The 12,372-nt window shown below is 47.6% G+C and overlaps 1 protein-coding gene across 1 annotated transcript; it reads left to right on the forward strand.

The window, feature by feature from the left end:
• The first annotated feature begins 927 nt into the window (after nt 1-927).
• On the forward strand, nt 928-8,058 carry cdx1b (caudal type homeobox 1 b). Its single transcript, XM_046410565.1, has 3 exons — nt 928-1,666; nt 6,372-6,520; nt 7,005-8,058. The coding sequence occupies exons 1-3, from the start codon at nt 1,171-1,173 to the stop codon at nt 7,254-7,256; spliced, it is 897 nt and encodes a 298-aa protein (XP_046266521.1). The 5' UTR covers nt 928-1,170; the 3' UTR covers nt 7,257-8,058.
• The last annotated feature ends 4,314 nt before the right edge of the window (nt 8,059-12,372 follow it).

A 12,372-nucleotide genomic window follows, 5' to 3' on the forward strand; every position in this document is an offset into this window, starting at 1 on the left:
TGCACGTTTAGTTTAACGTGACAAAAATAAATAGCGAAGTAATGTTACTGATTTAAATAAAACTTTATTGATCCCCGAGGAGAAATTCACAAGCTGATGACAGATGATAAACTACAGGAAGAAGTTAGACTAAATCACAACGAGAATCCGATAATAAACTTTATTCTGCACGAGGAGGAATTTTCTTTTGGTACTTAAAAAGATTAAATACAGTAACAGAGTATTTTCCACCGTGATACTGCTGTTTTAGTATAAAATCCGAGTCTTCTTCTTGCAGCTGATGGGACTTTGAGTTTTGTTTGACGTGATGATGATGAGGATGATGATGATGATGATGATGAGGATTGGTTCATTACGTTATTTTCAACATATTTTGGCTGTGCTTTTATTTTGTGGCTACTCATTTATTTCCTGTGTTGGTCATCAGACGACGCTTTAATAAATGAAATGTTTGACCTGTGACTGACAGCGAGCGGAAATGAGAAGGGAGAAGTGGATGGAGGGTGACGGGTGGAGGGTGACGGGTGGAGGGTGGAGGGTGACGGGCGGAGGGTGACGGGCGGAGGGTGGAGGGTGACGCGGACCTGCCGTCTCGCTGACTGACGACATGTTAGTCTTTTTGTCGACTCTTTGCCGTCATTTGTTGGTTTGTCTCGACTCCTTTGATGGCGGCCTTTGAAGTGCAGCAGCGGGCTGTCAGTCATGCAAATGGAGGCCGAGAGAGAAGAGACTGCAGGCCGGGGGAGGAGGGGGGAGGAGGGGGGAGGAGGTCGGGTGCTGCTCCACTCTATTTCTAGTTTAATTCAGTGGACAAAAATTCTGGTGGTGACATTTATGTTTGTGATGGCTGTGGGGATGAAGAGGATGAAGAGCAGGTGAAGTGAGGAAGAGTGTGAGAGGAAGAATGTGAGACAGAGGAGGGGGAGGGAGGAGGGAGGGAGGGAGATAAGAGCAATAAAAGTGCTCATGTGACTGCAGCAGCTTTTAACGTGCGGCTGATGGAGAAGCCACACACTCACACAGAGGACAGGTGGAGGTGTGGACAGGTAGGCCAGACAGACACGCGCTGAAGCTCACTTTACCTGTAGGTCAGGTGAGAGCAGGTGAGAGGGGGGAGAGAGAGGCAGGCTGGATCCGCACTATGCTGAGGGAGTCCCCTCGCCTGGAAAGATGTACGTGAGCTACCTGCAGCTGGATAAGGACCCCGCCATGTACCCGCACCAGAACCCGGTCACCCGCCACCCGGGCCTCAGCCTCAGCCCGCAGAACTTCGCGGTCCCCGCCCCGCCGCAGTACTCAGACTTCGCCGGCTACCACCACCACCACCACGGCATCAACAACGACCTGCACGCGGCTCAGCAGGCCGGGCCGGGTGCGGGCGGGTGGAGCCCGGCCTACCCGCCTCCCCCACCGCCCACACGGGACGACTGGTCGTCCCATCACTACGTCGCTGCGGCCGCGGCAGCCGCAGCCGGCGGTGGCCCCGCGGCGTCCACCGTGCCGGGCCCCACGCTGGGATTCAGCCCGCCCGAGTTCCCCGGGCAGCCACCCGCGCTGCTGCCCGCGTCTCTGAACGCGTCTGCGGGACAGCTGTCCCCCGGGTCCCCGCAGAGGAGGAACCCTTATGAGTGGATACGACGCAGCTCCGCACCGCCAAGCAACCCCAGTAAGAACTCATGTTTGAAAGCTAAATCTGCTGATGATGTTTTGATATTTCTGTGACATCTTTGGGTAGAAATAATTAATTAATTCTGTAGAACTTTGCGTGTTTATTCAAAAAAAAAAAAACTCCCACAGTGAACCTGTTTGGACCCGGTTTGGTTGGACGTTACAGTGTGAGACGGGCTTCCTGTCACGGTTACACTGCGGGTTTCTCCTTAAAACAAAAACTGTTTAACATTTTAATGTGAGTCTGATAGCGGACTGATACTCAAATGTGACCGCATGTGCAGCCAGACAGCAGCTTCACTTTGGACGTGCAGGTCCGTCAGGACTCAACGGCAACAAGAAGGAGAAGAAGAATACTGTTAATAATTAGAATAATAACAATAACAACAATAATGTTAATAATTAGAATAATAACAAGAATAAGAACAGTAATAATAATAATAATAATAATAATAATCATCATCATCTGGGGTTGGGGATCAATAACGGATCGTCTCATCTCTTCTTCTCAATAATTTCCCAGTTGTATCAAGTTTCTTTATTGTTACTGAACTGTTAAACTTAAACGCCTTAAACTTAAATTCACTTTTCCTTTTGTTGTTGTTTTTTATTTTATTTTATTTCTCCTAATTCATTTCATTTGAAGTGGCCTGATCCTAACTGTAGTCACGTGGTCGTGGAGGTCCGACGGCCCGTCTCGTTTCTGTCAGGCCTGTGAGATGAGACGTGAAGCCCGCTGCTGTTCAGGCTCTCACGTTCCCAGCGCGTCCCGGCTCGGCCTGCCGCGGATCAGACGTGTGAAGCCGGTTTGAAGCCGTTGTCGTGTAAATGGACCCCCGCTGGACGGGACTCCGGCGGCTCGGCTCGGCCTTTGTCCTCCGCTTGTCTCAGGGCGGAGTTTACAAGACACTTTGAAGTGTGAAGTGTGTGTGTGTGTGTGTGTGTGTGTGTGAGTTTCTCGAGCTTCACCTGGAGTTTTGTTTTTAGGTTTTGAAGTACTCAGATATTTCACTGAAGTAAAAGTACTAAACTCCGTGTTCCTGTCGCTCCTTTCAGCGCAGCTCGGAGGCTTTAAGGAGTTTTTTCAGCTGAACAAGACAAGGTTTGCTTCAGTTTGTCTCAAACATCTGGCAGACTGATGTCCACCTCTGAGACGCGGTGCACGACCACAAAAATAAATCAAAACGAATATTAAAGTACCTGGAATTTGTACTTCAGTGCAGTACTTGAGTAGCTTCACGCACGCTGCAGTTTATTCTGCACTGATGTGGATTAATCCGCTAATGAAAGTAGTCCCCATGAAGGCACTGAACATGTTTTAAAAATCAGATCTTCTCCGTGAGGTTTGGCTCACGGGCTCGGAGCGGAGAGCCGCAGACAGGAAGTCAGGACTCAGGGACCACCGCAGGTGGTTTTATGGCTGCAGGGCCGGACATGTGACCTCACGGTAAAACATTTTTTCTCAAGGTTGACTTGAATAACGGACTTTGACTGACTCGGTTATCTTTCAGGGAGAGCAGAGTTTCCCGCTCATGTTTATTGGCCTGTTGGGACGTGAAGTCCCAGCTGCTCCACTTTACGGGAAGGTCAAAAACAAAGGTGTCTCTGGTCGAGCGGGACGCCGCGGACACGTCCTCAGGAGACAAAGCGGGTCTTTAAAGGACTTCTTTTCCACAGATGAAAAGCGTTCAGTGACAGCTTGTGTCGCGCTCCAGGCTTTGTGGGGAAGGCCGCGATGTTAGCAGCTGCTTCAGGGTCTTAAGGGACTTAAGTACTGCACTTCAGTACACATCTCAAGTACCGGTATTTAAAGAAGGTTTACTTTCCGGTTTGTGCTTTGTGCGGCACCACATTAATCCGACAGTTTTAGTTAGTTGGCACATTTTGACACACTGAACACATGAGCAGTTAATTGAATTAAATCTGATGCTAACACAGCTGAACCATCAGTCCACGAGTCAGTACCTGATTCAAGATTCAAGGAGCTTTATTGTCATTTCACACACGTAGAACATGAGTGGAACGAAATTAGTTTTAAGCCCAATTGCCTAACAAAATAAATATAAATATAAACAATGGTATATAATATAAAAACAGTAGAATATAAAGGAAAAACAGTAGATGATATAAACATCAGTGTGAACAGTATAAACAGTAGTGCAAATGGCTGACAGGGTAGTGCAATGGGAGAACAGAGAGTTCTGTGCAAATGGCTGCATTGTGCAAAATGTTCCACGGGTGGTTGTTTGTGTGTTTGTTGGTGTGTGAGGTGTGCGTTTGGCAGCAGGGGCTACAGAGGACCTCCAGAGTTCAGCAGTCTCAGATCAGCTGTATTGATGATGCGTTCGGTGTTTTCTCCTGTAAAAACGTGTGCTGGATGTGAAGCTTTTCCTCTCAATGTGTTTGTGATCATGTTGAGCTTTGGACTGTTGGTTGGACTGAACAAAATCTGTGAAGGAGACACTTTGTCCTCTGGCTCAGTGGGACCACATGTCTCACTGTTAATGTAAGTTATTATATCAGTTTGACAAAGCAAACAATCAGTGGATTCATGGAGAAAACAATCAGCAGATGAATCATCAGCTGCAGTCAAAATGAGCTCAGCTGATCCGAGGTCAGATCAAACAGGACAGCGGGCACAGGAGGACTGCGTACCGAGTACTTTTACTGTGAATACTTTAACTACAGTCCCCTGATTATGCTTGCAGTACTTTGGCTTGCAGTGGAGTATTTTTACAGTATAGTTTTAGCACTTTGACTTGAGGATGTGAAAGCGCTTTGTGACTCTTCATTACAACAAGTAGAGCAGCTTCGTTTGACAAAAGTCTGCAGACAGACGAAGACAAAACACTGAGCTGTGTTTTAAGGTCAGCACATCCTGAGTGCTGGGAGTTAAAATACACTATAGTTTCTATTTATATTCAGCTTCTTACCTTCATTTTGTGCACTTCTGATGATTTCGTTTTTACTTTATTTATCCGTACTTTTTTCTGTCTCTGAATTTCCCCTCTGAGGATCAACACAAATGTTCGCCGCTCGTCTTGTCCATATGATGAAACTGTTGCTAACACATACGTGTGAAGCTCCAAGTGTGAACGTGCTGTCTGAGAATCCAGATAGCTTAGCTTAGCTTAGCTTGGCATGGAAGCAGGGAGGGCCTGCTGGCTCTGTACCAACATTTTGTTTCTGACAACCCAGAAGTCCACTGAGAGGGTGGAGACGAGCTGGACGTCAGTGCGTGTGCAGAGCAAACTCGTGCCTCGCAGACAGACTGAAGAGCTCTTTGATTTACGTTCCTTCATTAGCGTCTCGGCTCTCGCGGCTCTTCAGATAAGCCAAACTGTTGGTTTTTACTGTCTGCCAAATGAAGCAGAAACTCTGCGGTTCAGACAGATGCTGCAGCCCAAACTAAAATGTTTGAGTTGTGATTCGCCCCGGTGACGGATTAGAGGACAGACGGTGTGTGTGTTTAAAGAAGAGGGGCACATCACTTATTTAACTGCTGTGTGTTTAGTGTTAATGTTGAATCAGAGCGTGTTAAAGAGAGCTGAAGGCCTTTTGATTAACACGACGGTCTGTGGCTCACATCCGCCCCCCTTCAAACCCACATGCTCCACTGAGTGTCGGTCACCTTTAAATTCAGATCAGACAAATGTGCTTCTTTACTCTATTTATTGATTTATTTTGTTCCTTTTGGTTTCATTTTGTTTTTTTCTCCCAGTTTTGGTCAGTTGGTCAGTCGGTTCTGCGTCAGGCCTGAATCGCTGCAGTCGTACCTGACAGTTTCCTCCCCTTCAGCGCGGTGTTAGCCGTGGTGTTAGCCTCACATTAGCCATTAGCTGCAGCATAAGAGATGTACTGTGAGCTAAATGCCAATGTCAGCATGCCAACACTTAGCAGGCATAATGATGTCCCTCATTCCCGTTAGCATGCTAATATTTGCTCATTAGCATTAAACACAAAGCTGACGTGCAGCCCAAGCTGATGTGAATGTCATCAGTTAGCCAAAGACACAGCGACAGTCAGTGCTTAACTCTGTGCACAGTTTGCTTCGGTCTTCTGAACGTTTGCTTTCTGGTTTTACAGACAAAACGATCGGGGGTTCAAACAAAGTGTCTGAAGGCCCAGGCTGAGTGTGTTAAATGAGGTCTAATGCTCATGTGTCGAGCTTATTGATTCAGCAGCTCTGACAGGAACATGAACATCGAGACCATAAATGAACAGATAAGACTCGGCTCATGCAAATCCGTCCGAGGCAGGCTGTCCATTTGAATAGAGCCATCATGGTGAGAACAGTCAGCTCCACTCTGTCCAGGCACTGACGTAGTTTATGTCAGCGGTTTGTGACACATCATATAAAATACTACGACTGCATACACCTCATTCATGTTTTTACATACCAGCAGCCGGTGTGATTTTGTGCTGCTGAAGCCACAAACCTAACAGATTACAGGACCAGAATCAGACAGGATCCCCCGACCCTGAATGAGTAAAGACAAGATAAACGTATTAATACTGCAGCCATTCAGCATGTGATGCGATTTCAAAGGTGCAGCATGAACCAAAGGAACCAAGCAATCATTTCAGACATTTTCACTAAAATAATAAACAAAGGTTGTTTTACTTTGTTTCATCTGCACTAAAATGTGATTTCCAGCATTCAGTCTGTCTTGCGTTAACCCGGTTATGTTTCTGTCTTCCAGATGGAAAGACGCGGACTAAAGACAAGTACCGGGTGGTTTACACCGACCACCAGCGGCTGGAGCTGGAGAAGGAGTTTCACTACAGCAAATACATCACCATCAGGAGGAAGGCGGAGCTCGCCACGGCGCTCAGCCTGTCAGAGAGACAGGTACGGCGACACATCCGCCCTGAGGCGTATCGATCGCTCGGGCCGCTCATCACTGAACGTGACGTTCAGCGACGTGTTGCTTCTCGTTACGCACTCGCTCTGCCTTCGGCCTGTTGTCATTGGTCAGGATCAATGCTGACGTTTCCACTCAAGTCAGCAGCCAACACAGACGATGAAAGACTGATTTGTGAGGGTGGCCAGATATCACAGTTCACAAATCAGGAAGGAAAAGATCGGCCATTTTGTTAGCTCTCAATAAATAACTCAGATGCTACTTGAGATACGGTCAATACTCGATGTTTAGCCACGCTAGTGACATGGCGACGTCAGTCCGTCACTTTGGTCCAGATTTGGCTCAGTAACCACCAGCTGCTAACTAGCATGTTGATATTAGCATTTAGCACTGATGTTGAATCTCTCCTGCTCTAAATGTAAGAGCTTGTTGTCAGTACTATGAGCTGATCTGTCCCTTCCTCTGTTCCAGGTGAAGATCTGGTTCCAGAACCGCCGGGCCAAGGAGCGCAAAATCAACAAGAAGAAGCTCCAGCAGCCGGCCTCCTCCACGACCACACCCACCCCTCCCACCGGCACCAACGGCAGCGGAGGAGGAGGAGGAGGGGTCGGAGGCCTCCATGGAAATGGCGGGAGCAGCGTCGCCATGGTGACCAGCAGTAGCGGCAGTAACGGCCTGGTGTCTCCCTCCTCGTTGTCTCTGAACATCAAAGAGGAGTACTGAAGAGGTCATTTAATTGGACGCTGATGTCGGAGAGGTGGACTGAAAATTCTCCCTGACAAACCAAGAAACTTTTTGCCTCACATCCCTGACTCTTTCTGTCCGCCCTCTTGAAGCTAACGCTTGTTAAAATATTGAGAAATATATCGATGTGGCCAGCAGCGTCTGCTCCCGCCAGACTGTTTGCCGCTTGCTGGGATGTCGTCAGCCTGCGACAGGAAGTTCAGCCTGTTTGGTCGCTTGTATCGCATCTCGAGCTCTCAGGTGAAAATGTGCGTCCTACACGCACTGCTGACTCCATCGCTGCAAACTCGTGTCGTTTGTCCACAGTGTCTTCACACTCACAGACCTTTAAATCCCAGTGGAGATCAGAAAGACGGCCACATGAAGAGCATGTTGAATATCTCCGCTTGATGGCAGGCTGCAGCCATCAAAGCAGGCCTTGGGTTTGAACTTTTCCCTCAGTGTCTCATTTAGCCTCGCTGAAGAGCTTTATGTATACGTAATACTACACAATACTGTCAGACTGTGGAAAATGTTTGATTTTAACTCTAAAGCTACTTAAAGGAAGGACTTTGAAAATAAATCCAGTTTCCAGATGTTTGGTTTTAGCTTGATGATAATGCATTTAGAGAAACAAAATATCCTGCTTCATTATGTTTTCTCTGCCTGTAAGGAGAATAAAATCCGGCGACAGAGTAGAATCGCTGCACGCTCATCTGTGTGATCTGTGACTGAAGAACATGGGATCAAATCCTGAGGACAAACCTGCAGCACTGAGGACCTGCTGCTTCTGCTTCCCATCGCAGATATTTCTTCAAACAAACATCCTCAGAGTCGCTGAGCAGAGAAACTCAAAAAAATCATCCTTTTACAACATGTCAGTATCCGTACTCGCGGTGAAGGAAAACCCCTGCTGGGTGGCTGACTTAAGTTTATAAAGAAATTCTCCTGTACTCTTGTGATCATCAATCTGAAGCTCAAATTCTGTGAATCGGTTTGGAATAAATAATAAACAGAAACTTCTGATCAGCTCATACCAGTTTCAGGCTTGAAATAACAACTTGGTGGATGACTTGAGAGCTGCCCATAAGTGAAGCCCAAACATCTGGATGCCCCCTGGTGGCTGGCTGCAGTACAGCTCATAAGCTCCTCCCCCTCCATGTTAGCAGATGAGGCATGAGTCAAACTAAAAATTCAAAGTACACATCAGATAAATTTTTCCCACAGATGTTTTTTTTGTCATTTTAGATCGTTCTTATCACGCTGATGTTTGTTCAAGTGTTTTTTTTCTCATCAGTTTGGTTTTAATCAATTATGTGATGCTATAAAAGGGGGCTGAAACATCAATCATCAATCATGATTTGATCACCGCTGCACAGACTCTGGCTCCAAATGACGCCACCAGAGGATGGCAGCGCTTGTATCTGGGATGTTTCAGCTTCATTTTTCTGAAGTGGCAGGAAGTCAGCGGCCCCGCCCACATCTGGTTTAAGCCCCACTCATCCATCAGTGTGCACACAGGACATATCAGATGTTCATGTACTCACTCATCCACAGCAGCAACAAAACACTTGATTAATTCAGCTTTTCTCTTGTGAAAATGCGGTTTTGTGGCTCTCGGGTCTTACTACTACAATACCCATGAGCCTCAGCTGCTGTTCCAGAGAAGAAGAAGCCAGTCGGAGGTGTGAATTCAGAACGCTTCACTGTTAAATTCAAGTTACTGAACTCATCCCAAACTGGGTTTAGCTAACGGAGTTGTGGCCTCTGATGCGGGATGTGCTGTTTCTCTCTGCTTCCAGCTTTCATGTCTTCTTGTCTGTTTGACTGTGGACGAAAGAGAACCAGATGTTTTCTAACACAGCTGATTGTCTCGTGTACTGATGATTCGGCAGCAGGGTCTCCTTCGTCACACACCTGGGGCCTGTTTCCTGTCGCTCACCTGGACAGGTGTCACGAATCAACACGAACTCCGTACGTCTGAAGTGCTGGGCTCGGGACTCGTCGTCTCTGCAGCTTGTGAGTGACAGTTTGTGAAGAAGTATTCACATCCTTTACATGAGTAAAAGTATCAATACCACACTGCAAAAACACGCTGTGCAAGTAATAATTCTGCATTCAAAATTTTACTTGAATACTTCAGTAATTTTACTACAGTAAAGGTACACATTGGTAAAAGGATTTACTGGATCTTTGATGGGTTGAGATGAAAAATGCGAACTGTTTCCAGACCTTTAGGTAAATTCACCTTTAACAGAACGTCACAGGTGATAAACTCATCATCTGAGTACTTCAGTAAAGGATCTGAATACTTCGACCACTGCTGGGAAAAAACAGCCGAAGTATCTGACAGGCTCCACGAGTTTGTCTTAGTGACTGTGGTCATCGCACTTCACCGCGTGCACATTTTCAAATGTAAAAACTGTAGTAGAAAAACATCAAATGTTTGAAGCTCGTTCAACCTGAAACCGGAAGCAAAAGCTGCTCGCAGCCGCCGACTGACTGAGATGTTCACCTTCACACGGTTCGGCCGTGAGCCCAAAGCTGCACGAGTTCCGTGAACTCATCGCGATCATTCCCTCATGTTGTTTCACAGTTTATCGAAAGCTTTATTGGAAATGTGACCTCAGGCCACCTCAGGTCACATCGCAGGTCGTTTTCACCAGCAGGTCAGACTAACCCCTCCCACTCGCTCTCAGTGTGGCCGTCCCGACCATCACGACCTCCAGCAGGCAGCAGACCGTCGCACCACACGGCACCCGGCGGCTTCAGTGAAGCGGCTTTACTCACCTTACAGTTTCAGGTATTTTACAGCGTGGTCGTAGTACTTTTACTGAAGTACAGGGTCTGAATACTCCAACATTAGAACGCATCTTAACAGAGACAACAGGTCACCAAGAAGTCCAGAAAGACAGAACAAAAAAAATGACATTGACACGCACACACACACACACACACACACACACACCTACACAAACATATTTGCTAATTGATGCAGCAGTTGAGGTGTGGTGTCCAAAGGGCGAAGAGGAACACTGGGCAAACAGAGCACAGGATCCTGCTATCTGACACACTGTGTGTGTGTGTGTGTGTGTGTGTGTGTGTGTTGTGTAGGTGTGTGTGCGTGTGTCCTCACTCAGACCTTTGTCCCTCTGGGTCCATTTTGCCTCCAACAACAGTCCTATCTTAACACTGATAAAGACTATCAGCAGTGTGTGTGTGTGTGTGTGTGTGTGTGTGTGTGTGTGACGGAGAGAGAGAGAGAGAGGGCTGATCGGCCATCTTGAACTTGAGGCAGTTTCAGGGCTCAGTGTTTTCTGCTGTCAGCAGCGTTCACGTTCATACACTTCAGCACAGCACAAATCCTCCACAGCAGGTCCGAGAGCCGAGTGCAGGCTTCGCTTTTGGAGCCAGCCCCTAGTGGCCATTGGAGGGACTGCAGGTTTTGGCACATTTTTCAGCCCTGGAGGTCACAGCTTGACTTCTCTTCATCTGTCCTGATTGTGTTAAACGTGCACAGCAGCCTGAAGGTCCTGGCAGAGCAAACATCATTAATGACCCAAAGCACCTGAAAAGTCAGTCTGAGGGCATTAGAGTCTCCAGAGGTCTGCAGAACTGGAACCTGGAAACTAAAGCAAAACTTGCTCCTGCATTACGCATTTGCACGTTTTCATGTGAATAAAATAAGAGCGAGGAGGCGGGGCCGCGTCGTGAGTAGCAACGGCTGTGCTTGTGTCTCATTTTTGGGTAAACAGAGTTTAATGAGAGGCGAGCTGCTCGCTCTTTGCCTCTTCACCACCATAAAGTTTATTGAGGGGTGGATGCAGTAAAGGTGCTTTCACCACAGAGACGCTGATATGTTTGTTGTGGAGGCGTGACGAGCGCTGATAGCAGCGATGGACGTGGTGGGGGACGCAGACGCTGGGACGAGCCACAGACACGTCCGACCATCCGGACACAAAGTTTAAAGTTTAAAGCGTTTAATCTGACGGCAAACTGAATTAAAGATTCACACAATCTGCTGTGTATTCAGGATATGAAATCAAATCAAAGGAAAGTCACATGAGTCCACACGCCACACAACCGACAGTCAGACAGAAGGTCAACACATGGAGCTCACAGGCGCAGGAAGTGAAGCTGCAGGCGCAGGAAGTGAAGCTGCAGTGTGAGACTCCCGTGTTTCATCACCAAACTGATCAGGCTGAGACTGATCTCAGGTGCAGGTTCATGTCTCTATGTCCCTCTGTGTCCCTCTGTGTCTCTGTGTCTCTCTGTGTCTCTCTGTGTCTCTGTGTCTCTGTGTCCCTCTGTCTCTGTGTCTCTGTCTCTATGTCCCTCTGTGTCCCTCTGTGTCTCTGTCTCTCTGTGTCTCTCTGTGTCTCTGTGTCTCTCTGTGTCTCTCTGTGTCTCTGTGTCTCTCTGTGTCTCTCTGTGTCTCTGTGTCTCTCTGTGTCTCTGTGTCTCTGTGTCTCTGTCTCTCTGTGTCTCTGTGTGTCTCTGTCTCTCTGTGTCTCTCTGTGTGTCTCTGTCTCTCTGTGTCTCTCAGACCTGAAGTGTAATTTCCCAGCCTGGGATCAATACAGCCTGTCTGTCCATCTGAAGTCCACTTTCACTGTGACTGAAATCTTCTTTAACTTCGTGTTGACTCGAACTCGTGCAGGATAAAACCGATCGAGTTCTGACTCGAGAGGAAACGTCTGTTAGTCAAACTTCTCGTTTGGAAACGTAAAGTGACAGAGCTTTTATGGCGCTCTGCTCTCTGCGGTAATGAGGAACAACATCCTCGGCCGTTATCGCCGCGGTCACATGTTCGGCTGGCAGCCAGTCAGAAGCCATTAAAGACCAGGATCTCAAGGACTGCAGACCTGGAAAATACGGACCCACTTTTCAGCCCTGAACTCACGTGACCTCAGAGGTTTGACTCTCATGCTGTGTGACAGCAGGACTGGGTCAGACTTTTGCTCTGGTTTCTGTGAGAGTCGTCTTCTTCGTGGAACATGCAGGTTGTGTCAACATCAGTTGTGTTTTATTAGTGTGTCCTTCCTGGAAACGCACAGCAGAGACTCCTCCAAACAGCAGTGGAGGCGCGGCGACCTGGCAGGGCGGCGGCCATTTC

Source organism: Scatophagus argus, chromosome 14 (assembly GCF_020382885.2).
Source record: "Scatophagus argus isolate fScaArg1 chromosome 14, fScaArg1.pri, whole genome shotgun sequence".
Lineage (NCBI taxonomy): Eukaryota > Metazoa > Chordata > Actinopteri > Scatophagidae > Scatophagus > Scatophagus argus.